Raw genomic sequence first — 27,923 nt, 5'->3', positions numbered from 1 at the left:
TTAGGTATTTAGGTAGCTTTGGAAATTGTAAAAATTCCCCCCAAAAGTTGGGTGTATTCAGGTATCTGAACCCTAATGTGAAGATTGGATGTGACAGTCCGAGCCTGGAGCGATGATACTAGGTGCACGCAGACAGACTGTCATATTACCCTGGGAACCTCTCAGGTGTCGTCATGATTAACAAAATACAGGTATGATGAGCAAACTTTAATTGGGAATGGTCGGTAAAGGGAAAAAGAGGGAACAAGGTGAACTTTTTCCCACATGAGCAAACACAACACAACACTACACAACTCAACACAAGTGCGTCCTGCATATTACTTGTTGACAAAATACACATTGCTATCCTAGAAATGTTAAGAAAACATAGAAAGACAAACTTTGAGTAATTGACCAAGAGTAAAATGTTGATAAATGGTACTCATTATGTCAACAACGTCTTTGTGACTCTCAAAACAGAGAATAGTTTGAGATACTATCAAATATGTCACACTCTACAAGTGCCAAACTCACAATATCAATTTCTGCTATTGTGTGTTGAGTAGTTTAGACAACTCACATTGCCTAACACAAATCATTAGCATTATTCTGACAAGTTGCATACCAAGATAACTAGAAAGATTTGCCACCACATACACGACACACCAATAAAGTTCCTTGTTACCTTCGCCGAGAAGGTTATGCATAGGGTAGCATTTGTGTGTGTGTGTATGTGTGTAACTGACCAGCATAACTTGAGAATGCTTGAATGGATTGTCTTGATATTTGGTAGGTCTTGATGAGACCTAGAAATGATTAGATTTCGGGCCCCCTAGCGGCTTGTTATGGTACTGCAGCAGAACTTCCTGTTTTGATATCTCGTGTTCTAAACATGCTATGGAATTGATATTTGAGTGGTAGATAGCTCTTTGGACAGAGAGTAAGTGCTATAGGTTTGGGCCCCTTAGTGGCTTTTTTGGAACTGCAGGAGCAGGTTTTGCTTCAGACTTTGAAAGGGAATAACTCAAGAAAGGCTTGATGGATGGTCATGATTTTTGGTACCGGTAAGTAGATAGCTTGTTGTAAATGTCTGAATGATCTGCGTTACCCAAGGTCTGAAGAATAAAATTGCTATAATTTAAATATAACCATTCATTGTTACATGCATATCTTCACCCCAATTATTCATGACAAATATTAAATGAAAGAATGTAAAAGTCACAGAATCGTCCCAATGAATGTACAATGTTTTATATAATGTTACTATTTTTGTTCCCTGAAAATGTAGTTTATTTGGGCTCCCATACTCCATACTCCCCCCAGTCGTACCAAGTATGGTAGGAGCCCTAGTAAACTAACTACTAAGGATGGCACCAAGGCCAGACTAGAAATGAGCTCCAGTCATCATTGCAATCTCCCTAGTACAGTTCCCACAGGTATACATGACAACATATGGCTACAGCTAATCAACAAAGTCTGGCGGGACCTGTCCTTGTAGCAACTTGACCATAATGGAGTTATTCCTCAGGCTGTGCCCTGGAGAGATGAGCCAATTTGTAGGCGTTGAGGGACAGGGATGGTTGCTAGGTTGGTTGATGGTACACACCTGCAGACTCAGGATGAGAAAAAACAGATATCGGCAGTTTGTGCCATAGATATTTCTCCAGAAAGGCAGCAGTGTCAGTGTGTCTTCCAACTTCATTATGGATCTCTCTCAAATTGTGTGAGGGACTGATGCCAATTCCATAAAGATCTACATCTTCATATCAATACTATTGAGTCTTGCAACTTTCTTCCAATTTTTTGAAATGCATTTCTGCCCCTTGAACAAGGTTTCCATGAGTCCTGTTTGGGTACTTTCCAAGCAGAGGTTGAATGGCATTTTATCATACCGGTATGCGGTTTTTGTTGTTGTCGCTAGCCCATTAGAAACATGGCATATGATAAAACGGTGACGATCTGCCCATTCAACCTCTGCTTGGAGAGTATGTTTTGGCTCAAAAATACATATGTGTATTGCATGTTGAAGCACAAAACCCAGCTATGTCTCTTACAACTTTTGCACGCCTACATCTGACACACTTCTGGACCCAGCTCATGTAATGTCAGTAATGGTAGTCTTGATTCCTCCATCTGTTTTGTAACATGTCAGTCCCTCCCTTATCTTCACTCCTCCCTGACAGAGGGAGTAATTACTCTAACCAATTTGGCCTGTTTTGTATCCCATGGACAACAGGTCAGGTCATCAACTCTTAACCTATAGGGGATAATTTTTCCTGGCGAAACCCTTAATTTGGGCTGGTAAATGGCACTGCTGTGGTTGCCACACCTGTTTTCATACCTGTGTGTTAACAATCATCTTCCTGTGCTCTGGGCTCATATGAAATGTGTAGTTTCTACAGGTATAAGGTTAAAAACATGTCATCATGATGTACCATTACATATCCAAACTTTCATTACAGGAGCTTGAGCTGTAATAGAATTGCAAATTGTATGAGCAGAATGGAAAAGGTGGTACCTAGGGCTACTGGAAGACACCTCCTCCTACCATAAAGTGATTTGAAATAGATGACCACTTCTCCATCCACTGTACCTCAAGCTGCTTCAGGAGCATAAAAATGGTTCCACTCCATGCAGACGCATATATCCTAAAGTAATAAAGGATATTTTATCACTTAGACTTGACCCTTGCTGAAGTTTAGTCTAATGATTCAGAGGAACACACAAGTCACAGGAGTGGATCACAGGCTAAAGACTATAATCGGCGGGTAGGAAACATTGACCGCAAGTTCATCTCACCCCCACACCCTCTCTGGCTCGAACAACACAAAAGCATCCCTCTGCTGACATTGTCTGAGTAAACCATGATCCATTAATCATTCTGTGACAACATAATATCTCTGTGACTCTCCCTCGAAGCCCCGTAGGCACCTGGCTGCCAACTGACGCCTGCACACCTGTGGAGCGATCCTCAGGTGTGGGTCGTTAAGGACAATTAGGAGGCATACCTTAATTAAGATCCCATTGACAGAATAGAAAGGGACAGTTTACTGAACCTAAGATGCCCTCAGTCATTTGTCATATGTCTGCTGACGCACCAGGTGGGGATTCGCACTGTTGAACAACCTGGCTTCTTGGAACATAGCTGTTACAGTTGTAAAGTTCGAATAGTTGAAGCCGCCACCCCCCCGGGCGGAGAGTGGTACGACCCAAGAGAGAGAGATTCTTTGTTCTATGTTGTGTTCCTGATTATAGACCTTCTTCCCGTCACATTCGTCTCCTATCGTCTTTGACTACCATGATTGGAGTCTTACACTGATGGCAGCGGTGTTAGAACCTTCTCCGTCGATGCACCACTAATCTTACTCGTCCCTGCCGGAAAAATCGCTTCCCGCAGCTCCGTCTGGCCGATGCCCCCCTCCCCCCCGGACCACATGGCATGCGTTCTGTTCTGAAACCTGTACTCTTCCCAACAGAAGGTAGGCTACTGCCACATTCCCGTTCGTCCGTAGCTTGGGCTATCTCGTCGTATGACATCGACTAACAATCCGGGGGAATTTTTCATTGACTCTGAAGTTTCGTTTCCTCATTATAACCCGATGACATCGACAAACTCACGTGCACCTCTAGTGGCTTTGCCTACTCAGGCGGGTCTCACACAGCGGTTCCCCGGACCAGCTTTAACCGCTCCTACGCCTTCAGGTGCTACAGCCCAGCAACCACCACCACCTAGTACATCGTTAGAATTAGGTGCCACATTCCAACAACCACCACCACCCGGTACTTCGGCAGGTGCTACATACCAACCACCACCACCCGGTACTTTGGTAGGTGCTACACACCGACTTCCAACACCCGGTACAGCTCCAGGTGCCACAGTCAAACCACCACCACCACCCGGTACGTCCGCAGGTGCTACACACCAGCTACCACCACCCGGTATGTCGTCAGGTGCTACATGGAAACAGCCACCACCACCACCCGGTACGTCCGCAGGTGCTACATACCAACTACCACCACCCGGTATGTCGTCAGGTGCTACATGGAAACAACCGCCACCACCACCCGGTACGTACGCAGGTGCTACATACCAACTACCACCACCCGGTATGTCGTCAGGTGCTACATGGAAACAACCACCACCACCCGCACCACAGACAGGTTCCGGGCCGGTTCCAGCTGCCCCACTACACCTCAAAACGCACCTACCAGCACACTTCCTTGGCAAGGGGGAGGAAGACTTCCATGTCTGGCTTGGAAAATTTGAGGTTTACGCAGACGCCCATCAGTACACCCCTGACGTACGAGCACGTATCCTCCCCACCTTCCTGGATGGACCTGCATTAACATACTTCCAGAGCCTCCAGCAGGACATCCGCCGCGATTACACCAACCTCCTCGGGATGCTGTCACATGCCTTTTCGCAAGACAGGTTTACCTTCAGTTTCCAACAATCCCTAGCGCAACGGAAACGCCAACCTGGTGAGTCATTCATCGTATTCGCAGCAGAACTAGAAGAACTGGTCCGGCGTGCATACGCTACAACGCATCAAAACGCGTCAAAACGCTACAACGAGCCAGCCATCAAGGGGGTTGCCCTCCAATACTTTACACAAGGCATTGATGCTGCCACGCGCCTCCGAGTGATGGAGCGAAACCCTGCCACCATCGAAGAGGCTGCAGAGATTGCCACTCTCTACGAGCAAGCAGTGGCCGCCTCTGCCCCGCGGGAAACTCGAGAGCAACCGGTGAATGCCGTCCAGCGAGACGATTTGCACACAGCCGTGGCCACCCTGACCGAGCAGGTCTCTATCCTCACCGAACTGTTCCGAAGCCAGCATCTGTCCCCAGCACCCAGGCCCTACTACGAAGCCCGCCCCGGTTCCACCTCACCTTTCCGCCAACCGCCTGCCGATCGTTCCCGCTCGCCGTACCGTAACGGTTCCTTCGCCAACAGCCGTTCGCGTTCACCATACCGCGGAACTACCGACACTCGTGCCCGTTCCCCATCTCACCCATCGGACAATGTCCGCCACAACTCCCCGTACCGTCACTCCACTGCCTCGGGTTCTCGCTCGTCATACCGCCAGCCGTCTTCAGACCGCGCCAACTCCCCGTACCGTCACTCCACTGGCTCGCGGTCTCGCTCTCCATACCACCAGTCGTCTTCAGACCGCCCCAACTCCCCGTACCATCACTCCACTGACTCGCGGTCTCGCTCTCCATACCGCCAGCCGTCTTCAGACCGCAACCACTCCCGCTCACCTTCCAGATCAGTCCGTTTTGCTGACCAGGGAAACGACCTTCCTCTGATGCCGCGGGCCGGGCATCAGTAGACCAACCGCAGGCCCCGTCACAGCACCCCTCCCACCGATTCCCGCCCACATCCCACATTTCCGCCATCTTGGAGGGGTCAGCCACGAACACACTTATTGACACAGGATCAGCCATTTCCCTCATTAGCGAACAATTGTATAACTCCATCCCCCATCTGCGGTGTCGTCCCCTGATGAAGCAATTTACTCCGGCACGGTCAGTCACCGGTCAAGTGTTGGACACTATTGGGGTTATTGACCTACACATCCACCTGGGCGACCGTGAAGCAACTCATCCCGTCCATGTCGTCCGTGATGCAGATCAACCTGCCCTCCTCGGTTGGGACTTCTGCGTTTCCCAACAGGCCATCCTTGATGCTGGCAGGGGTACACTGACTATCGGAGGACAACCCCTACCACTCCTAACGTCATCTCAGCTGCTTCCCACAGTTTGCCATGCCGCTGTATGTCGCACCACCTTAGTGCCCCCGCATTCCGTCATGGCGATACCGGTCCGCCTTACACCCGGAATGGCGACACGCCCCATCCCTAATGACTACGCTGGTTTATTGGAACCACGCCCCTACACCGACAAAGGGTTCGCCATTGCCAGAACTGTCGCCACAGTCAACAACTCTGAAACCGTTTGTGAGGTGACCAACACATCAGATGAACCTGTCACGCTGAAAGCAGCCATGCCACTGGGATCCTTCCTGCCATTAGACGATGATGACATCGCCGAACAAGATCCTTTGGCCAGCACCACTCCTCCCAGTGTCGACACCACCCACCTTTCCCCGGATGAGGCGTGCCAACTCTCTGACCTCCTCCAGCGTTATTCTGACGTTTTCAGTCGTCATCCAGGGGACAGAGGTCGCACGTCCCTCGCTCAACACCGCATACTTACCCATGATGACCGGCCAATTAAACAACGACCACACAGAATGCCCATCCACCGCCAGGCCGAGGTACAACGCCAAGTCGCAGAGATGCTGGATGCGGGTGTGGTAGAGCCCAGTCAGAGCCCATGGGCCGCACCCGTAGTCCTGGTCCGAAAGAAAAATGGCACCCATCGCTTCTGTGTCGACTATCGAAAATTGAACCACGCAACTGTCAAGGATGCTCATCCCCTACCCCGGACGGACGACACCATCGATGCCCTGTCGGGCTCAGCATACTTCACAACATTGGACATGACGGCCGGGTACTGGCAGGTCCCCGTCCATCCGGACGATCGTGAGAAGACGGCCTTCACCACTGGCCGTGGCCTGTACCAATTCACAGTCATGGCGTTCGGCCTCACGAACGCGCCGTCGACATTTCAGCGGTTAATGGAACTCCTCCTGGCAGGATTAGACTGGAGGTCATGTCTAGCCTACCTTGATGACATTATCCTCTTTTCACGCACATTCGAGGATCATCTCACGGTCCTGGAGGAAGTTCTTTCCCGATTCCGTTCTGCCAACTTGAAACTCAACGCCGAGAAGTGCAAGTTTGCGCAGCCAAAAGTCCACTTCCTTGGCCACGTGGTTTCCCGACATGGCGTCCAACCCGATCCAACCAACACGGACAAAGTCCGCAATTGGCCTACCCCTACCTCAATCGCTCACGTAAGATCCTTCTTAGGGCTGGCGTCCTACTATCGGAAATTCGTACACCACTTCGCCAAGATTGCCGAGCCTCTGCACGTCCTGACAAGAAAGGGCTCATCCTTTTCCTGGTCATCAGATTGTCAGGCAGCCTTCGAGACCCTACGGGAAGCGTTGACGTCTCCACCGATCTTGGCATACCCAGATTTCAGCCGACCATTTACGCTACACACTGATGCGTCGGATTCCGCAGTTGGAGCAGTGCTATCCCAGACCACCGACCGTGGCGAACAAGTGGTCGCATACGCCAGTTGTACGCTCACTGCACAAGGGAGACGATGGGCTACGTTCGACCGAGAGATGTGGGCCGTCGTGTGGAGCATCCGTCACTTCCGCACCTACCTCGCGGGACGGCGCTTTACTGTCATGACTGACCACAAGCCCTTACTCGGGTGGTCCAACAAGCTCACTACGCACGATCCAACAGGACGGCGTTCTAGATGGGCTGTGGAACTGTCTACATACGAGTTCGACCTTACCTACCGTGCGGGAAAAGCCAACAGCAACGCCGATGCTCTCTCGCGCCTGCCCGCGTCAGTGGCTACTGTCGACCAACCACCGACCCTACCCCAAGATCCTTCGGCTGAACAGCCAACAGCGCCACTTGACAACCCTCCTGATGGTCAACTGCCGCCCCCGCCAACGGATCCCCCAGATGAACACTTGTTACCCCGTGCCGATGCTCTATCGCGCCTGCCAGCGTCAGTGGCCGCTGTCGACCAACCACCGACCCTACCCCACGATCCTTCGGCCAAACAGCCAACAGTGCCACTTGACGATCCGCCTGATGGTCAACTGCCGCCCCCGCCGACGGATTCCCCCGACGGACACTCGTTACCTCATAAGGTACAACAGGCACAAGAGGCGGATCAGGATATTTCAGAAATCATACAATGGAAGAGACAACGCCAGGGCAGGCCCCCATGGCACACCATCAGTCGACGAGGCCGATCTCTGAAAGCCTTGTGGGACCAGTACCATTCGCTCGTGGTCAAACGCGGTGTCCTGTACCGACGGTGGAAACCCAACGCAAATTGCCACGTGATCTATCAACGGGTGGCACCTGCAAGCCTAAGGCCCGCCATTCTGCAGGAACTTCACAATGGCTCTTGCTCGGGACACTTGGGAATCACAAAAACACTGAGAAGGGTATATATCCGCTTCTACTGGCCGGGCATGAACCAAGACGTCAAGAGGTGGTGTCGCGCCTGCCAACATTGTGCCACAAGGACAGCACCGACACCCTCAGCTCGAGCACCTCTGAAACCCATTCGGGCCGATGGCCCGTTCAAGAAGGTGGCCATGGACTTGACCGAACTTCCGAAATCACAAAAGGGAAATCGGTACTGCCTAGTGTTACAGGACTTCTTCACTAAATATGCTAACGCCTATGCTATTCCGCGCCAAGATGCCCCTACAGTGGCTCAAGTCCTCTTTACCCACTACATCAGAGAACATGGTGTCCCGTCCTCTCTGCACTCCGACCAAGGTCGTCAGTTCGAGGCAGATTTAATGAAAGAACTGTACGCTACACTGGGTATCGCCAAAAGCCGCACAACGCCCTACCATCCCCAAGGGGATGGACTAGTGGAGCGCTTCAATCGAACGTTGAAAGCAATGCTCTCGAAGTATGTATCGCCTATGGGCGACGACTGGGACGACCATCTCTCTCATGTTCTACTGGCATATAACACATCTGTGCACGCCTCCACCGGCTACACGCCCTTCCTCCTCGCCCATGGAAGGGAGGCAAATCTTCCCGCTGATGTGATATTTGGCACGACCCCACCGGGAGCGCCGCCCACAACCACGGCAAGGTCGTACGTCAAAACTCTGACAAGCAGTCTTCGCACAGCCTTCGCGCACGCAAGACAAAACATGCAACGAGCAAGCAGTTGCCAGAAAGCTGCATACGACTCCACTACGTCCCACAGGCCATACAAGACAGGCGACAAGGTGTGGGTCAACGATCCTACGGCGCTACGCCGAAAACTCAAACCCCGTTGGAAAGGTCCATTTGTAGTCGTGGAACGACTACACTCCGATGGAGAGCCGGGGGTTACATACAGGATCAGGGACGCTCGAAGCAACCGCAGGAAAATAGTGCATTATAACAGACTGAAGCCTTGCTACACACTGCCAACCGTGGCGCAGCATCGGGATCGTCAGCCGGTGCCCACCGGCGACGCGCCGACGTCACAACTGGCGTGCGACAGCTTTGAGGACCAAGCTCCTCAACAGGCGACTTCTGTAGGAGACACTAATCAGCACACCACACGGCATGGCCGCCGAGTAACCAGACCATCAAGGTTCGCTGACTGTGTTATGGACTAAAGTGCCGCCGCTTAACCTGGACTATGTCAGAGGTATTCTCGTCGACCAGATGCTAGGACTTACAACACTGGGACTTGAGTTCACGAAGCAACCTGTGTTAGATACCAGAATATTCCATGTCAAATTCTATACCTGCTAGAATACAGTTAGAACTGTTTGTCACGGAATTATGTTGTCCACGCATAGTAGTCATGCCAAAGAAAAAGAAGTCGTTAGCTGTTATTAACGTTGGTTATGTTTAAAACAAAGATACAGGATGTTAAAGAAAGAGAAGTCGTTAGCTGTTATTAACGTTGGTTATGTTTAAAACAAAGATACAGGATGTTAAAGAAAGAGAAGTCGTTAGCTGTTATTAATGTTGGGTATGTTTAAAACAAAGATACAGGATGTTAAAGATACACATAACTTGTTTGAAATTCAGGAGAATTTCATTTTAGATAGGGGGGAAGAGTGTAAAGTTCGAATAGTTGAAGCCGCCACCCCCCGGGCGGAGAGTGGTACGACCCAAGAGAGAGAGATTCTTTGTTCTATGTTGTGTTCCTGATTATAGACCTTCTTCCCGTCACATTCGTCTCCTATCGTCTTTGACTACCATGATTGGAGTCTTACACAGTCACCAGTAATTCAAGGTTTACTGTTACTAACATAGTTGATCTTTGATATACTTTTGCCTTGGGTAAATCCTCTGTGTTTATTTATATTTCAATTTTACACCGAAACTTTGGCATTGTTTCTTTAATTTTGCCCCCTTATCCATGGATTAGCTGAAGGAAACCCAGTCCCTTTCAATTGTCACCCTTTTAATCTTGTTAATTAGTGAGACTTATTTTTAGTCAACTCAGCTCTCTTCTTTTAAAGTGTGTTTTGAAGAAAAGGAGAAAAGTGAGTTATGATGTGTTCAAGGTATCACACCTGTGGAGGCACTTTCACACAGCCAATTACTCCACCGTGCACACTGAGGCGTATTAATGCCCAGTTCAAGGTCTACTGTTCTTTTTGTATCAAGCTACAAGACCATTATGGCTGGGCCGTCCTTTCTATGGGAGTTACATAACATTATTATACCATTTCTTTACTTAATGGTTTCAAAGCTGATGGCAGAAACTGTTACACAGATCTTGTGGACATAATGTTAACCTTACATGTAGATACAGACATGCTACAAGGTTAATTTTAAATTGACTAAACTAACTACTGTACATGGCACAGACTATACTACTGTACGTGATAAAGATGGCCGTCTAGTCTTACAATAAAAAGGTGTACCTAAACATTTGAGTCAAAACTGCAAAAAAATTTCATCCCCCATGAAATTGGTACATCCCTGCAGCACACCTGTGTGAATTAGACAGATGAGGGTCGCCGGATAATGGCCAGCACTTTAATCATAGGTCAATCATAACAAAGGGTCCTTCTAACAATAGAAACATTGAAGAAGAAAATTGGGCAATTCTCATTCCTGACTCACCAAACATAACAATACATAAAAGCTTCAGTGTAAATATGCAGTCTGTGGGTTTTGTCATTTGTTAGGGCCAAATGCCCCGTTCTAAATTCCCACAACTTTTGTTGATGTGCAAGTTATGTAATAAAAAAATGTCTTTTTATCAAAAAAGGAACATGGTACATTTGTAAACTCCAAGCAGATGTTGGGGTGGAGGATTGTTTTCTGACTTCCAGACTTCTCCAGCTGCCTGCCCTATTAAACGGAGAACAGTATTGTATACTCTCTTACAAAAGCTAAAAGAAGCCTCCAAATTTCCCAACTTCACTTGGAAAAATCATTATCACACAAATTCAAAGATAAAACAATGCAAGATTTTGGATCTTTAGGATTATGTATGTGTTAAAAAGCAAAATATTTTGCATGGTTTCAAAAGCTTTAACAGTGTTATCATTATTTATTTCATATTTCAAGCCAGTGCAGCTTCTACACAGTAGTACAATCCAGGTGCAATCCACACCTCTTCTTGTGCCCCCTGCCCACCCACCCATCCTTCTTGTTATCTCTGAAACAGCTTATTAGCAGGTGGTAGAGCCAGCAAAAAAGGGAGTGCCTTTGTTACATGATATTCCGGACAACTTTAGACCAGCAAAGATGCTTTATTCTCTTTATTTCATGTATTACATTGTATTTGAGATGGTTCGACCAGAGATCATGCAAAGTGCATCTGTTCAACCATCGTCAAAAGTGTGGACATGCTTTCTTGCCGCACCTGTGTTCTAAAACTGAAAGAACCAGGTGCCTCATAGCAATTTCAACTAATTAGCGGTTACCACTTAATTATCTCAAATTGAACATGTTACTGATACAAACAGTACACTCCCTGTGGTCAGCCCCCTCCCTGCTGTGAAGGCACAGTACATCTCTCAGCTGGACCACTGAACTCTCTTTATACCTGCTCCCACCGTGTTTGTATTGTTCCTTTCTGTCTGAAAACGACTGTCACCTTCTTAGACAGCTTTTCTATCATTGAATAATGCCTATTAACACAAAATTGAAGAGGGTGTTAATTGCAGTTTTCAAAGCAATGAAAGTGAGGTAGTTTTTTTTAACAGCTGCAGATGCAAGGTTTGGAATGAAACACACAGAATTATGTCTGTAAATTAATATATATAATTCCACCAGGGCACATAATTCTGACACCCTGAAAAGATATGTTCAAACAGATCTCCAACCCAACGTCCACCAGTATAATGCGATCCTGTATATCTTAACTGGTAGGTGCTGCACTAGAGATCTCTCAAGCCCACTGTTTTTCAAAGTGGTGGATTTATGTCACCTGGCAGATTAATATTATACATGTATATATATATGAATTCAATGTGGTTTAGGATGATGGACAGTTTTGCAAAAGACATGGGGGGGGGCAGTGTAAATTTTCAAGCAGATGTTAAGAGGGAAGATCATGACATAACTGCCCAGTACTTCCCCAGAGTCACAGTGTTCCTCCAGCATCTCAAACATTCTGTCTCTGTCTCTTGATCCAAGGACCTGTTGGTTCCCTCTGTGCGGCTTTCTGTGGTATTTTTTCAAGCAGATGTTAAGAGGGAAGATCATGACATAACCGCCCAGTACTTCCCCAGAGTCACAGTGTTCCTCCAGCATCTCAAACATTCTGTCTCTGTCTCTTGATCCAAGGACCTGTTGGTTCTGTGCATCTTTCTGTGGTATTTTTCCCCTCTCAGCCTGATGCTGACAAGGTTTGGATGGAGAGCACAGTACATTAGTCAGAAGGCTGTTGGGGAAGTCCTCAACATAGTTGGAAGGAAAATGGCAAGGAGAGGTTTTTTTGCCAGTACAAGCATGTTTAATACAAACTACATCAAAGTCTATACTCTTCTACATTATCATGATTAGAAAGTCTTTTTCTCTGCAGGCTAGATATCATATCTATAATGAATTATAGATGAAGACTGCAAGGTAAAGTAATTGGAGAGATGTGCAGTAGTGATGAAAAAGCAATTTGATATTCAGAATTGTGCTCCTGGCCTGAAGTAGCCTGGGTGACAGCCTTCTTTACTCTGCTCTCTCAGTCGCTTCTGTTTCCAAAAACAGAAGCGACCGTGGGAGTGGAGAAAAGCTAAAAAGGATGGCACCCAGGCTAGGCCTGGAGCAGAAACTAAAACAATGCTCAAAACATTCATCATTATCCCTTAACTTGAACACCATTGTCATAAATATTTGATGTCTGTGATCTGGAAAGACATCTCTCCTTCAGGTTGAAAAAACTGCGGTTAACGACTGGTCACTGGATGTCATCTTTACCCTTGACTGGGAGAGAAAGCGACGCAGCTGCCCTATGCTATCCCTGTCCCGCCTCTCGCGGAATCTCGCTTGACCATCCCAGCAATTAACGATCTTTACCCCGCCTTTGATGCCGGAGTGAAGACCACAGATGAGCGCGGTCGCCAACAGGTATTTTTAGGCCCCGGACGATGCACCAAATTTTCAGGGATAATTTAATATCATGCAGTTGTGCTGCCCCTTTCTGCACCACACAAATAAGGCCCACACACTTGGTACTATCAGTACTACCCTGGATAAGTTGAATAAATCACATAGCTCTGCCTAATTCTGGAAAAGGGCATTAAACACTTTTCCTCAATTTAATCCTCCAGAAGGAGCATAATGCTACCTGGTGGTATGTATGAACGGCGTAGAACATTTATTGTTGAGTGTATGGGTAGGTACTGTGGCAGGCTGTTCTGTGCGTCTCCCATTTGTCCGATTGGAATTCAAATATTTGGGTAGGCATTTTGCGGCACATGTGCAAGACCAAAAACATATCTCCCCATCCATCCAGCTATAATTAGGGAGAACACATGTTGTCTTGCTATGGGTGGCTCAGGACTGATGACTGATGTCCAAGCTCATGTTTGGGACAGGTGGGAGTTATTTTCATCCCTGCAAAGAGACTACACTTCAGCGAGAAATATACACATTTCTTCAGGTTTAAAGGCTTAACTGTTCAAGAGAGAGTGGGGAGGATAGGTGGTTATGAAAGGTCGTGATAGGGTATGGGAGGAATGTCAATATTGATGTGAGATGGGGATCCCTGGGGTCAGCATGGGGCTGCCGCTATACTTTGTAAGACTATAAATGTCTTGAACCGCTTCGTGGCAAACACTAAAGCAACATTTTTTTAATACAAAGGACTGCCTCCCAAAAAATTTAAACAATCTTACAGGTGACAGCCCCTTACTATAGAAGCCCCTAGAGAAGAATTCCTTACTTGTCAAGTTTAAACCCTATGCGAATCCTCATTTCTACCACCCCTCAACATGAATGACATAACTGTGGCATCTCTCCTTACACTCATGTCTGAGTGAGGCCACAACAAAGTCACTTTCCCTTCCAGCAGAGTAATTGACAGAGAGGTGTTCACATTCCACTGAAGCAATATTTTTGGGGTGGGGGTGCTGTGATGTCCTTTACAATATTCTAAAAGAAATCTAAGCGCAAGACAAGAGACTACTTCAGCCTGGACTCTTTTTGGCACATTGACATTTCAAATCTTTCTTAAAACAGATTTAGAAGAATACAGCATCAACATTTTCTAGCAACATTTGTTTGACTGCTTAGATGCAAATGCAGCTGGGATGTCCATAAGATTTACATCCTCATGGTTCCTTTGCCCCACTCCATCCTCTTCCCTTCAATGGGCAAGATGAATGGATGGAGGAGCCCAACCTGACAGTCCCACACTGTTCCTCCTGTTTTTAGTTATTCCAACATTCCACTAGGCAAGTGTTTCAGTCAATCTCCATGCCAAGAAACGTTTCTACAGGAAATCTCACAGGTTACGAAATTGACCATCATTGTCAAGGGATTGTTTTCCACACATACACATAAGATTAGCAATGTCACATCTCAACCTTTCAATAAGTCCATCTTGTGCCAATATGGAAAAAGATAGCACCTCACTCACACATTACAGGCTCTAGCCCATGTGGATGTATTTTAAAGTCAGCAAGCCAATTCTAACTTCCGCTTGCTGAAGGGAAGGTTTCTGGGAAAGTCCGTTCAAAGTGACAGACAACTATAACCCGCGGACGGACCTCTGCCAACAGATGGACTAATTTCAGGAGTCAAAATGTCAACATGACAGTAGTAGTCACAGTACCCTCCATCAAACAGACATCCCCTAACACTGTATAAAGAGCAGATGCCTCTACATATGAGCTCTGACAGTTGACAGCCCGACATGTCAACCAACCAGAGACCTCCTACTGGCAACTGTAGTGTTATTTCTCTATTGGATAACAACGCTGCTCCTTTGCCTGTCACATAGCTCACGATTGCAAGTCATGATTGCTGTGAAAGTTACAAATATCATTATTGCATGCTCACACATTCCACCTGGGGGTTTGGATTGCTTGCTGCATGGCAGATTTTGCATGTTCGCTTAATTGCTCTTTACTGTATCATTGACTCCTGGAATTCAGAATCATCTATCAATCATTGAATTTTGTGCTTCCAGGCATGAGTACATGTGCATCATTTGTGATAATGTTGAAAGGCAAGCATAGTGCAGAATATTGTATTGTTATTTAGATATAATACACAAATTTCTTGTAATAAAGCTTGATGATCAAACATGAATGATTGAAGGTCATTCAACTTGCAAAATAACTTTAATAACCTCGGGCGCTACGAACACTTATATAGTACAAATGCTCAGAATTTGTACCATCTACCCAAGAACAGATGCAGGCATATATTTTCCCAGCTATTTGCAGGGTGATGTAAGATGGCGTGTGCACAGCCTTATCTGGAGCGGGAAGAAAGTGCACATGTAGCAAGTGCTGTACGAGATGCCCTCATAATGAGCCCAAATAAACCCAATGACTTCCAGCACTGATAACACAAATGTGGGAGGGAAACAGTGAAGAACAACAGTGACAAACAAACAGTGAATAGCATTTTCCATCCATACTAGATCATATCATATTTCTGTCAATATTGCTCCCAACATAAAGAAATTATTTCTGGACTTTTGGAAGAGATCTTTTTGTTACAAGAAAACATCTAGTCTAGGTACCAATTGTCGCCCATTCTTCTTGAGCTGTTTGTATATACTTTGCCATGTCTTTCACCTTCCCTTTCACCATAACACTTATTCAGTTTCCCATCAGTTTGATATGGTGTAAGTAGCAATTTGTGAAAATTAAGTCTAGAAGAGAAAGTAAGAAACGCTGATGAAATGGAAGATAACGACAACTATTGCTGGAACGGAGAGCAGCAATTCAAATACACATGCCATTATTGTCAATTGTCATCATGTACTCATATACGTATAACAATAGTTGTCAAACATCAATACATATCAATGTAGTTTACATGTTACCAAGACAGAGCTAGGAGAATGAGTTGCCATTAAAAAGACAATCACATTTAACTAGATAGATGTGTACAGATGGGTGTGGAAGGTTTGGCATGTCATCCTTGACTCCCGCAGCTGTGTGTTCTTGCCACTACAAAAGGCTAACCTATGTCGGCAATGTCGAAAAATATAGTAAGAAATGTGACCTCATTGAGAAAATAGATGCAATAGAGATGGGAGAGGACCAATGGAGATGTATAGATGGGCAGAGGAAGAAAACAGGGCTGGGCAGTAAACATGTGAATGATCCCGCCCATCTGTCTGTAAAGCCAACAGGTGCACGACTATTTTGGTGAGGGTGCAGTAACACCACCTAGCTGTTCATACCCAAACTGCACCATGTGTACCTCCCTTAGGCCTTCACTGCAAGACAGCATCCTCATCTTCGAGTTGTGTAGCCTCTACTGATAAGAAATATCAATTTGAGATGGAATTGAACCCTTTCTGAGGATTACTCAGCCTGATCGAGACACAAATAGCTGAGATTTCAGCGAGATATTCTGAGAGGTTTACGAGACTAATTGGGCACATGAATGTCAAAGCTGTCAAACAGATCAGCGACAGTTGTTGCTCAGTTACTATTGCTGGGCATGTAAAGCATAGCACAGCTATAGATCATAGCTGGGGGTAGGCATAATGACCTAGAGAGGTATGTATAATGGCAAAATTGTCACCTCTTATTTCTATGATTCTTCAGAGGGCACCAGCAATAAAACATGTTTCTTCATGTGCTGGTTATAATGTTAGGTGGATTTGCCACTGTACACAACTGTATTGTTAGAATAAGACTACAGCCAACAATTTCTCTCTAACCTTGCAATGACCTTGACCAAGGACTTTGATGAGATTTTCTGTCAAAACAGGTTGAAACCTTCCTATAAATCAAAAATGAAGAAAACTTCAATTCCATTGGAGTATTGCTTCTATATGCTCTTCCAAAGTTTTAAAAAGCTTCTATATTCTACAGTGAACAAAATCAATGGAAACTGTGTATACAGCATATTCTTCAATATTTATTGTGTCATTGACTTTTCTTTAACAGAATTTTCTGGTTTACATCAAGGTTTTCTGGCATTATGGTTTCTCCCAGTAATCACATATCCATATCTTGTCCAATCTATAGACTTTTGACATATGTTTTGCTTTCTTTCCTGGTTCAACAGTTTTGGAGTGGTCTCCATTTTGTATTGTTATTGATGTCAGTGTAGACTTCTTTTAGACACTTTTCATCTTGGCCTTTAGGAAGCCTCTCTTTGAGAGGAAGAACTTCAGATATGCAGAATCTGCATGTATGCTCTTTAGAAAATGTTGTTATGCCATACAATATTGCAATATCATGCAATGAATTGCCATACGAATTCAAGAAAAGCCATGTGAATTCAAGAAAACTACATCACAAAACAACAGAGGCAATTGTTATATGTTTTCTACTCAGTTGACTTACTAGATAATGTATTTGGGATGCATGTCTAGACCTTTTGGAAATGAGAAAAGTGACCCAGCCCACAAAGGTGTCGTTGGAATGTCCATCTATGAAGTCAAGGCTGTTTTTCACCAAAATTATTCTGCAGCGAGTATTTAGTCTTGTAAGCAATAAATAACTTTGTCCATACACAATTATGATTTAAGCAGTGTGATGTTTGGTCATTACCTCCATACTAAAATTTGTCAAAGCTGCAGATATCTAGGTTAAGTACCCAAAAAAGGAAAAAAGAATCTCAAAAGCCAATAAATCTAATACATTTATATGTATATCTACAGTTATACGTCTGGTGTATATGTAATCAAAACTAAAGTTGCAGTGTCCCCTTGAAGGTAATGGTATCATCTTCCCTATCATAATTTGTAGTACTCATCTAGACAATACCATTGCATCCAAAGGAGGTTTTTATTGCCTCCACCTAAGGAATGGATCTCCAACTAAATATTACCTTCCTCTCAGTCAAACGTTCGGAATCTACCACTCCTAGGAGGGGATTTCTCCTTTTTTTGTACTCATTTGTCTTTTTTGACTTCCTGTTTCCCTTCCTTGTCATTGGCAGTTCCTTCTGCGGTCTTCTCTTCTGGGCTGTCCTCATAGCTGAGACAGAAAGAAACTGTTGTTAAAACCTGTTTTTTAATTGATACATACTGGTAGGTAAGACGCAGTAGGACAAGATGATGATGCAGTAACGTAACATTTGCCTCTATATCATACTGTAGTCTTGTGACAAAATTCAACTTGACAAAGGTACTGAAGAAATATCCATATTGTTATTACTACACCGATAGCAAATTATAATTGAATTTCAATCCTTACATACAGAAATCAATTCAAACCATGGATGCCATTACATGACACTTGATGAAGTTGCACAACCAAAAGGAGAACCTACAATATTCATACATGAGAGTGAGTTGTGATCTTTAGTGTACAGCAAACTTGGTAGTCAGTACATGAGCACCATCTAGCATTTCATAGCTGAACTGCAGGTAATCTGTGACTCACCCAAACATCTGCACCAGTTCCCCCTTCACAAGTGCCACAAACAGTGGTGTCCCGATACAGGCAGGCACCAGGTACAGTAGGGCAGGCTGTGCAAGAGAGACCAAAGCATAAGCAAGTACTGCTCAAAATATATGGTGGGTACAATGAAGTGAAAAGCTGGTCCCAAATATGCATGAAAGATGTCAAAGAAAAGGCACACTATGTCCTCAGCTATGGTGTTTCATTTTTCTACTAAGTGGCTAAAAGGATTATTCTACTGATCACCACTTATCACCAACACTAACTTGTAATTATCTTATGTTGGGAAAAGTTTAGCCTGAATTCAATCAAGCTCCTGTAACGGCTCGCAGCCCTGTAACCGCCGCGGGGAGGGGACAGAAACCCCCGGACAGCTGTAGTTTGCGTTATACAGACTAGGAAAAGTTAAACTTACTTTGATTACATAGCAACCAGCAGCAGTGTTTAACTGTACATTTGTTTTAAATTATGAAAGGCTAAGATTTCATGCCAATAAAACATATTGTACTACAAACTGGAGGAACTGTTTTTTGCTTTTTTTAATCTTACTTCAGAACTCCACTGTTCTCAAACAAACCACTTTGCTTGACTAGCCTCCTTTACAGAATTCTAGGAGCACCGGCGCTTATTTTTTGGAGTGCACATATTTGCGATTTTCGACATGGGACAGATTCTCTGAGGTAGTTTCGGCTCCCAAAGAAGTCTGCTGTATGTCCTGAAAGCCCCAACAAAAAACGGGGGCAATGGTTTCTAACATCCATCAGGATCATCCTAGAAGTCTGCAAATTAGGCAAATGTCCGGCTAAGTTGACAACAGTGCTGTTTTGTATCTCACCTGTGCATGCTTGAAGACATGCATGATGAATATTGTGACCAGCAGGCCGACAAAGTAGGCGATGAAACTGGAGTAGAAGTACAGCTTGCTGTTCTTCTTCAGGCTGTGGGGAGAACACAGGGACTATGTCAGGGGAGCAGATTCCTTTCGTTTTGAACCAGTGTTCTAGCCAGCACCCATCATTCTGTCAAACTAAGCTTGATATACCAGAAAAATTTGCCCTTCAAAATGCAGAAAATAGTGTTTCGGAGGGTTGAGATTCCAAAATTTCCCAGGGGAGCATGCCCCGGACTCCCGCAGGATTGTCGCGACTTCTGCACTCGACATGATGTTTCATCAAACAAAATTGAGATGACGGGTAAAAATTTCAGGCTGGCTAGAACACTGTTTTGAACACTTAACAGTGTTAACACTCAACGATGTGAATCAGAATTTGTTATTTAGTGATGCTAAAAAGTATCATTATGACACACTCCAACAAAAATTGTAAACAGCCTATTGATGCTAATTAGGTACATTGTGATCAATGACTTTATTCTATTACATTGCAAGTTGTTTTCTTTGTCAATCACAAATTTTCTTCTGCAAATTTCAGTTTGTACAACATGCAAACATGTATCCAGAGGGCATGCACGGTCTGTAACTATGTCTTTTTTCACACTCACCTGACATCAAAACGGAGCAGCAGAGCTATAAATATGCCTGCAACAAAGAAAGACAATTCAGCTTCACATATCAACAATGCACATTTTTATTTTTATTTACCTTCACAAGCTCAAACATGCATGTATCAACAATTTACTGCACTTTTCTAGTCTGAATCTGCCACTTTCAGAAGTGTCCAAGTCTCCACTCGAAAAGCAGGACCATTGACTAATCATACCACAGAGAAACTACTAAAGTAACACAGCCAAACCCCTTCCTCCACTGACCCAGACTGACGATGTTCCCCCACCCCATTGGTCCTACCCTACCCACATACACCACTGACTCCACTGTCCACTGACTTGAAATGATGATATCCAGGTGACCATTGAATGAAAAAAATAAAATCCCCCAGCTCCACTGGTTCTACCCTACCTACACACCCCTCCCTCCACTGACCTTGAATGACAATATCCCTATGGACCCACACACACACCCCTCCCTCCACTGACCTGGAATGACGATATCCCCCAGCCCCAGCATGGCAAAGTTGTTGGCCTCCAGGCCTCTCTCCAGGATGTCCTGTGGGAACACCACTGTAGGGAGGGAACACCAATGAACTGTCAGTGAGCAGATGTGCCAAATCTAAATTCTGATCTACATACACTGTATAAGACAGAGGACAGAAAGTCAAAGCTGCCAAACAATTCACACACCAAGAAGGGGCACTGTAGTGTCAGTGCTCACCAGAAAGTGTAAACGGTAGGAAATGGAACAGGAATAAACTGTCTGTATGCAGGTGTGCCAATTGCCAAATCTCTGTTTAGTGTTGGGCCACACTGACTTAATTTTATGGATGACATGCTCTTGACACCCAAAACCTGACACAAGCTCACAAAAAAGAAGATTTTGAAATTTTGAAGTCTACTTTAAATCTAATAATAGGTGACCAGTCCTCGTTTAACCCTAATCTCCCGTTGGCCCTTTTGATACTGCATGGCCAACAATAGATCTGCTGGGAGATTAGCCCAACCCTTCCCTGCCCAACATAGGTGGGTAATAATCTGGTTGGACAGCAGCTTTTTTTCAGACAGTCTTAATCTTACTTACACTTGATTGGTGCCTCAAAGGACTTGGCTACTGACACCATGACGTTAGTGCCGAAGACCTGGGACGAACCAAACACCTGTAAGAGACACACATAACATATGCAACATAAGTGAGCAGAAAATCAAGCAAAACAACAAAAGCACAGTCCTAAGAGTAGAATCACTCAATAGCAGAAACCGGTTGTATCAAAATGTTTTATAAAAGGTACATGACAAACTGCAGTAGATGAGCAAAATGAATGGAGAAATGAGACAATAACTAACAAGGTAAATCAATGGTCTACGAAGCTAGTAACTATGGTACAATATTCATAATCATCACCACTGCCCAATTGTATGGAAGATATGTCACAGGCCGACAGTCAGGCACAACCCTCTCCCAAACAATGATCTGTCTACTTGTTACAAGGGAATTATTGACCTGAAACAGAAAAACATTTTACCAATACTTTAAAAAACACCTACAGTTCTGCCCAGCTTGTCACGAACATTCACAGGTTCTACTCCCAGACTTACCCAGAATATGTCATAAATGAAGAGTCCCCCCAACAATATGCACCCCGTGGTGACGCTGTTCAGCTGCAGCAGCTCCACACCGTTCAGGGCAAACGCCAGCCCAAACAGGTTATTGGCCACCCAGTGCTGCAAGCGAGAGGAAAAATGAAATCAAGAAACATTCCAAACAAAGCCTTTATTTATCTATATTTTTGTTTCATTCAACTATACAATCACTCCTCATTGATTTGGCCGTAGCCTAGTTCATGGCCTCTATCAAAAAGACAACCACACTCTTTTTGTTCAGACATGTTGCAAAATTACCACAGTTGAAATATATACAAGGCATGACAATAGTAAATGAAAATGTTTGTTTTGCCAGATCTTAGAATGGCAAATAAACCCTCCCAATGGAAAAAAAAAATTGAGAGTGAATGATAAAGTTATGTCTTACATCTACCCCTTAAATGTAAAGTGACCAATCCTGGGGAAAAGTCATCGCCAAATCCAGTTTTCACCATGTACTCACCTTCTTCATGAGGTACCAGACACCAATGGCCGTACAGATGCCCAGACAGACCAGGTCCTTACGGTCAAAGTGGTAGTCCATCAGTTCTGCAGGGGAAAGAAATTAGGCATTGGCTAACATGCACATAGCAATGTACTACTGAACAAGATTCAAATTTATGTACCTATGAAAGTAAACCTAAACGGTAACTATAGAAGACATAAGCAGTAATAAGTTGCCTAAGGCTGGATAAATCCTTACCTTCCTCCTTGTCTGGTTTCCCCTGGGCAAACTTGAGGTGATAGTCTTGGTTGGGGAAGGAGGCAGGGATCAGGGCATTCACCACTGGGCTGTACAGGAACAGACAATTCACTGAACACAGGTTTGACTGACAAAGTGTCACCACAACCCAATACTAATACTCTGATATACTAATCATTTACGAAAACTCCTCCGTCAAAGAGCAACAAGCTCATTTTTGTACCCAATAACATCACAGGGCTCAAAATACTGGGTGCTATGTGCACCCAAAAGTTGGAGCTGTGCACCTGATTTTTGACTGTGGGTGAACCAGTGCACCTAGATATTTTTGTAGGCTATAGGGTAGAGGTACCATTGTACACTAGTCTACAGAATATTTTTGAAATTTAAGTATCAGAAAAGGCACTATATGTATAACCTTAGTTGTACTTTGTTTGATGTATCATTTAAGAATTTTGAAGTTAGCTACTAGTATAGAATTTGAGATTGAAGTTCTCAAGAGTGGCAGTAGGGTTTGTTGTACGTTCTGCTCATATTCTACTTCACTTTATGTTCTGCACCCAAAATTCTTTCTGTGAACCTAGATTTTTTGATTACTTGCACCAGTGCACCTATTCCCAAATGTGAATTTCAAGCACTGAATGATGCTCATGATTGTTACAAATACACATAAGCCCAAGGTGTACCTAAGCCCAAGGTGTACCTTAAGATGTGTGCAAGTGCCAAGACTCCCAGGAAGAAGAAGTAGAAGGCCAGGAGCAGGTTAATGTACTCCTTGGAGAAGATCTGAAACACATCACAAGAAAAAGGCAAGTTAATGCAAAATAAAAGGTTACTGCAATCAAATTAGAAACAGTGGAGGACAGCATAGAGTCACAGGCAGTTTATAAAGTGCTGATGGTGACCTGTCTCTCTCTAATCCCAGGCATATACTTTGTTGATCTATCACCTGTAGTGTTTATCTTTGTAAAGTCTTACCTGGAAGAACATGTAGAGTCCAAAGAGAGTACAGCTGGCAATGATGGGGAACATGGCAGCATCCTTACTGGTCATGGTCTCTCCCTTCTCCCCAGACTCCTGTACGACAGAAAACAGATAGGACTCTCAGTTACAAACTAACAACTATGGCATGAAACGTACAAGGCAAGTTGAAGTATTACAGTCTCGTCTAGTGCTAGTGGTTAGGATTTGGCGCTCTCACCGCCAAGGCCCTGGTTCGATACCCAGTATGGGAACCGCTGAAACGCATGAGGCGAGTAGTACAGCCTCCTGGGAATCGAATTTGGGCCACCAGCGCACAAACACAACACACTTACCACTAGGCTAAAAGGTCTGGACCAGTTAGACTGGTCAGTAAGTGGTGCTTGAACCACACTGTTTCAAGAATACTAGTCCATTCCTCACACTAGTGCTTTGGCTTTGGCCCAGCCTGCGTATCACACTTCCCAATTAGCTGTACAGCAAAGTTAACTATAGTATAGACTGGTCAGTAAGTGGTGCTTGTACCACACTGTTACAAGAATACTAAAACTAGTCTATTCCCTAGATCACATCAATCTGTGACAGTGACAAATAATGGCAAACAGCCAGGTTTTGTTGAAAAAGTAGACAAGGCCATACCTGCATGTCCTGCATAACAGAAATACATGTGTAAAACAGCATTCTATCTCTCTTCTCACCGTTTAAACAAGAGTCTTAGGACCCAAAATCTCCATGAAACTTTTTTTTGTATTAAACCAGTTCCCCCCATTCTATATCGCTCAATGGTACGACCCCCGGCCACCTGCAGCTGTCGGGGGCTCAGGTTCCACATTGACCCACTTTCGCTATCAACACTAACAGCTGTTAGAAGTGCCACAATGGCCAACACTGCAAATATAGATTTTCCCATTACTTAGGCAAATTAAGTCCAATTTGCATAATTTGCACTTTATTGTATACATCCCTCTCTAAGCTACCTGCCAAGTAAATAACATGAAAATCTGTCGCTCCTTTCTTCAGTTATTCTCCTTTGAAGATTTTGTCAAATACGCCATTGCAGTTCCAGTGACACATACCAGAGGGCCCAAAATCGACCTTGACCTTTCTCCTCCCCACACCTACCCACATACCAAATATCATTTCAATCCATCCACGCGTTCTTCAGTTATGCTGATTTTAAGCGTCCGGTGACACATACATACAAACACGGTGACACAAACATACACACACGCGCACACACACGCAACAGCGCTCGTGAGTGCGACTCGCACACAATATGTATGCGACCAGTTTTTTGAGAATGCGACTAGATTTAAAATCACGGTCGCACGGTGCGACTATCAAAAATTAAGACCTGCACCTAGATAATAGGTGCAGAACTAAGCGGTAAGCTGAAAAATAAACATTAGGTATTCAAAAGCTACCGCGAAAATCGCCGGTGAATTTTCCATCTTGTTCCCACACCCGCAGTACAAAAAAATGTCCGTTCCAAGTAGGTATTCCAACGACGCTACCGCGAAAATCGGCTAACTACCGCATGGCGATCGGTAAATTTTCTACCATCTTCCCACACCCGCGATACAAAAACTATTCGTTTCTACAGGCAAAGTCACCCATGAAAATAAAGAATATAACTTTCTCTTTCTCGTGATGTGTTTGTTTATCTTGTAAAATGTTTCAAACGCCAGAAATTTACCGATGAAAACGGCGCGGCGTAGCGCGCGCGGCCGTGATTCAAAACATGGCCAATTTCACTTCCGCCTGCGTCTTAGACCGCAGCAGAATGAGCCGATTACGAGCTTTAAATTGGTACCTGGAACAAAGGGAAAATTAATTTTTTGAGCATTAAAATTCGATTGTAACGAACTCTTTGATGATAAAAATTACCACCTTAATTTTTCTTGGTCTTGGTGTCAAAATAACGGCAAGAAACAGGGCTACGTTTTGATGTAATCGACATGTTTATATCATGCACACCGGCGAGGCGGCGCTCCTTTTCCCGATGGGGGTGGCCCTGTGATTGGATGGTCGCGCCGCGCGGTCCTGACGCGCGAAATTTGGACTAGATATTTGACTGGGCTGGCACAAACAGATCATTTTTGATACTATTGAGCAAGAATTTCAACGTTAGAATATTAAAGCATTTTTGATAGTTTGTAGACAGAGGGTGGGGGTGAAAAAAAATGCCAGTAAAAATGTTTTTAGGGTTGAACTTAATGCCAGCAGTGAAGTTTAAAATCATGGAATGGGACTTAATTTGTGTTGGTCATGAAACCAATAACTAAGTAACAGAGTTATCTATTTATTTATCATTCAAGGATATGTGAATCATTACTTGCCTTGTTCCAAGTAAGAAAATACCATTGTGTATTTTTCAACTTGTTGAACTTGAGGCACCGTGGCCCCCGGATAGGGGCCAGCCGGGGAACCTATGCCCAATTTTTCTAAAATCCCTCTACACAGATATCATTCTTCCCCAAGAACTAACTAGATTATATACCACACATTGCCAGTTGTTCTGCACAATCAATGTAGGCTTTATATTTTATGATCTATTCAAATACTTTATTCCAGGTTGTTAACATTGATTGATAGGAGTATTACTTGGTATGGCCAAGACTTTTCTTGTTCTTCCAACTTTTTGTAGTGGTGCTCCTAGATTTTTGCTGGTGCCCCTAACTTTTTTGGGTTAGGGGCACAGTGCTCCTAGACCTAAAAGTTAGTCTGGAGCCCTGCGCAAAGACACTAACTTTGCGTGATTTGCACTTCAGTGTGTACATCTCTGTCCAACCTACCTGTGTACCAAATAACATGAAAATCTGTTGTTCCTTTCTTCAGTTATTCCCCTTTAGAACATTTTTACAAATAGGCCATTGCAGTTCCAGGGACACAAACCAGGGGGCCCCAAATCGACCTTGACCATTCTCCTCCCAGCGCATACCCACATACCAAATATCATTACAATCCATCTACACGTTCTACAGTTATGCTGACTTTAAGCATCCGACGACACACATGCAAACGATTTACCTCCTAACTTATGCAAATTCGGTCTCATTTGCATAGTTTGCACTTAAGTGTGTACAACTTGGTCTAACCTACCTGTGTACCAAAGAACATGACGATCTGTCCATCCACTCTTCAGTTCTTCTACATTTAAGATTTTAACAAATACGCCATTGCAGTTCCAGTCACACATGCCAGGAAGCCCAAAATCGACCTTGACCTTCCTCCACCTGACACCCACCCACATACCAAAAATCAATTCAATCCATGTACAGGTTCTACAGTTATGGCGACTTTAAGCGTCCGGTGACACAAACATACACACAGACACCAAACGCAAGCAAAACAGTATCTCATGAAAAAGCCTTTTTTCATGGAGATAAAAAAAAGGATACACATAAAAGGTAAACAACTCACTTTGGGATTCAGACTAAATCAAGCATATGGAATATGAGTTGTTGTTTTCTTGACTTTTCCTCTTACTCAACAAATACATGTACATCTCAGCTAGTTTTAGATAATTTCATTTCCATCCAATTACAGAACCCCCTGCAGACATTTCACATTTCAGGTTCTTCAACCTGTAAACGCTCTTGACCAATCAGCGCCCGCCCAGTTGCATGGCGATGACGACTTCCGGTTTTGTGCCAAGAAATATAATCTTCATCTCCCCAAGACGTAGACAACTCAAGGCCTCAGACCAAGCTCAGTTTGTAGCATTCAACACACTTCAACCAACCATACCGTTTGGCAAAACATAAAGGAAACCAAACAGAACACAGTCGCTACCATATGGTTCGCATTTGTTGCACGCACAGATTATAGACAAGGAATCCATCGAAAGACGCACAGACATGCAACACGTACCTCTATTAAAAAAGAGGGTAAAAATCCATACCCTTACATCTCTCACGGCTCAAAGAGCGAGAAATACTAACTGGGAATACTCAAATAATAACTACACTTATCCAACTACAACAACAAAGACTGGCGATGTGAAATCTCCAAAACAGAACTGATATGAAAAGCCAAAACGTGTGTACCTTTTGTTCCCTATGGTACCTGACGGAACGAAAAGCGCCCACAAATATGGGTATCAGCGCCATCACCACCAGACTGCTGTACGCTACAGCCATCCCCTCGGGTGTGGACGGTACTTTGGCCGTGCCATTGACGGCCTCCGTCCCGTTTAAGGTTTCGTTTAGGGCCGCAGCCGCCTCCGAAGCCACATTTTCAGCCACACTGTCCGCCATCTTGGGGAAGGAATGGATCAGACCAATAGGAGTTGAAGGGGAGCTTATGTGTTTAGAATCAGTTAATCCAAAAATAATTAATCCTTAAAATGTATTCTATCAAAAGATCGATATTATATGATCAGAAAAATATTGTATTTTACGTTCTTTTTGTATATCT

The 27,923-nt window shown here is 44.4% G+C and overlaps 1 protein-coding gene across 1 annotated transcript; it reads right to left on the bottom strand.

The window, feature by feature from the left end:
* Positions 1 to 17,882: 17,882 nt before the first annotated feature.
* Positions 17,883 to 27,783, bottom strand: LOC136427673 (minor histocompatibility antigen H13-like). Its single transcript, XM_066416723.1, has 12 exons — positions 27,554 to 27,783; positions 23,502 to 23,600; positions 23,227 to 23,309; positions 22,524 to 22,612; positions 22,284 to 22,369; positions 21,776 to 21,901; positions 21,261 to 21,336; positions 20,663 to 20,746; positions 20,171 to 20,207; positions 19,506 to 19,608; positions 18,653 to 18,738; positions 17,883 to 18,244 (listed from the first exon to the last, which is right to left on the bottom strand). The coding sequence occupies exons 1-12, from the start codon at positions 27,761 to 27,763 to the stop codon at positions 18,160 to 18,162; spliced, it is 1,164 nt and encodes a 387-aa protein (XP_066272820.1). The 5' UTR covers positions 27,764 to 27,783; the 3' UTR covers positions 17,883 to 18,159.
* Positions 27,784 to 27,923: the final 140 nt, after the last annotated feature.

The sequence above is a fragment of the Branchiostoma lanceolatum genome, chromosome 2 (genome assembly GCF_035083965.1).
Source record: "Branchiostoma lanceolatum isolate klBraLanc5 chromosome 2, klBraLanc5.hap2, whole genome shotgun sequence".
NCBI lineage: Eukaryota > Metazoa > Chordata > Leptocardii > Amphioxiformes > Branchiostomatidae > Branchiostoma > Branchiostoma lanceolatum.
This window is presented reverse-complemented; position numbering and strand designations above follow the sequence as displayed.

What these genes read in the sequence shown, in the direction of transcription:
- LOC136427673 (XM_066416723.1), bottom strand. Translation starts at nt 27,763, where the DNA reads ATGGCGGACAGTGTGGCTGAAAATGTGGCTTCGGAGGCGGCTGCGGCC. An exon ending in GACTCTACATGTTCTTCCAG is followed by an intron (nt 23,310 to 23,501) that starts GTAAGACTTTAC and finishes GATGTGTTTCAG; the next exon opens with ATCTTCTCCAAGGAGTACAT. An exon ending in TCATTTATGACATATTCTGG is followed by an intron (nt 21,337 to 21,775) that starts GTAAGTCTGGGA and finishes TGTCTCTTACAG; the next exon opens with GTGTTTGGTTCGTCCCAGGT.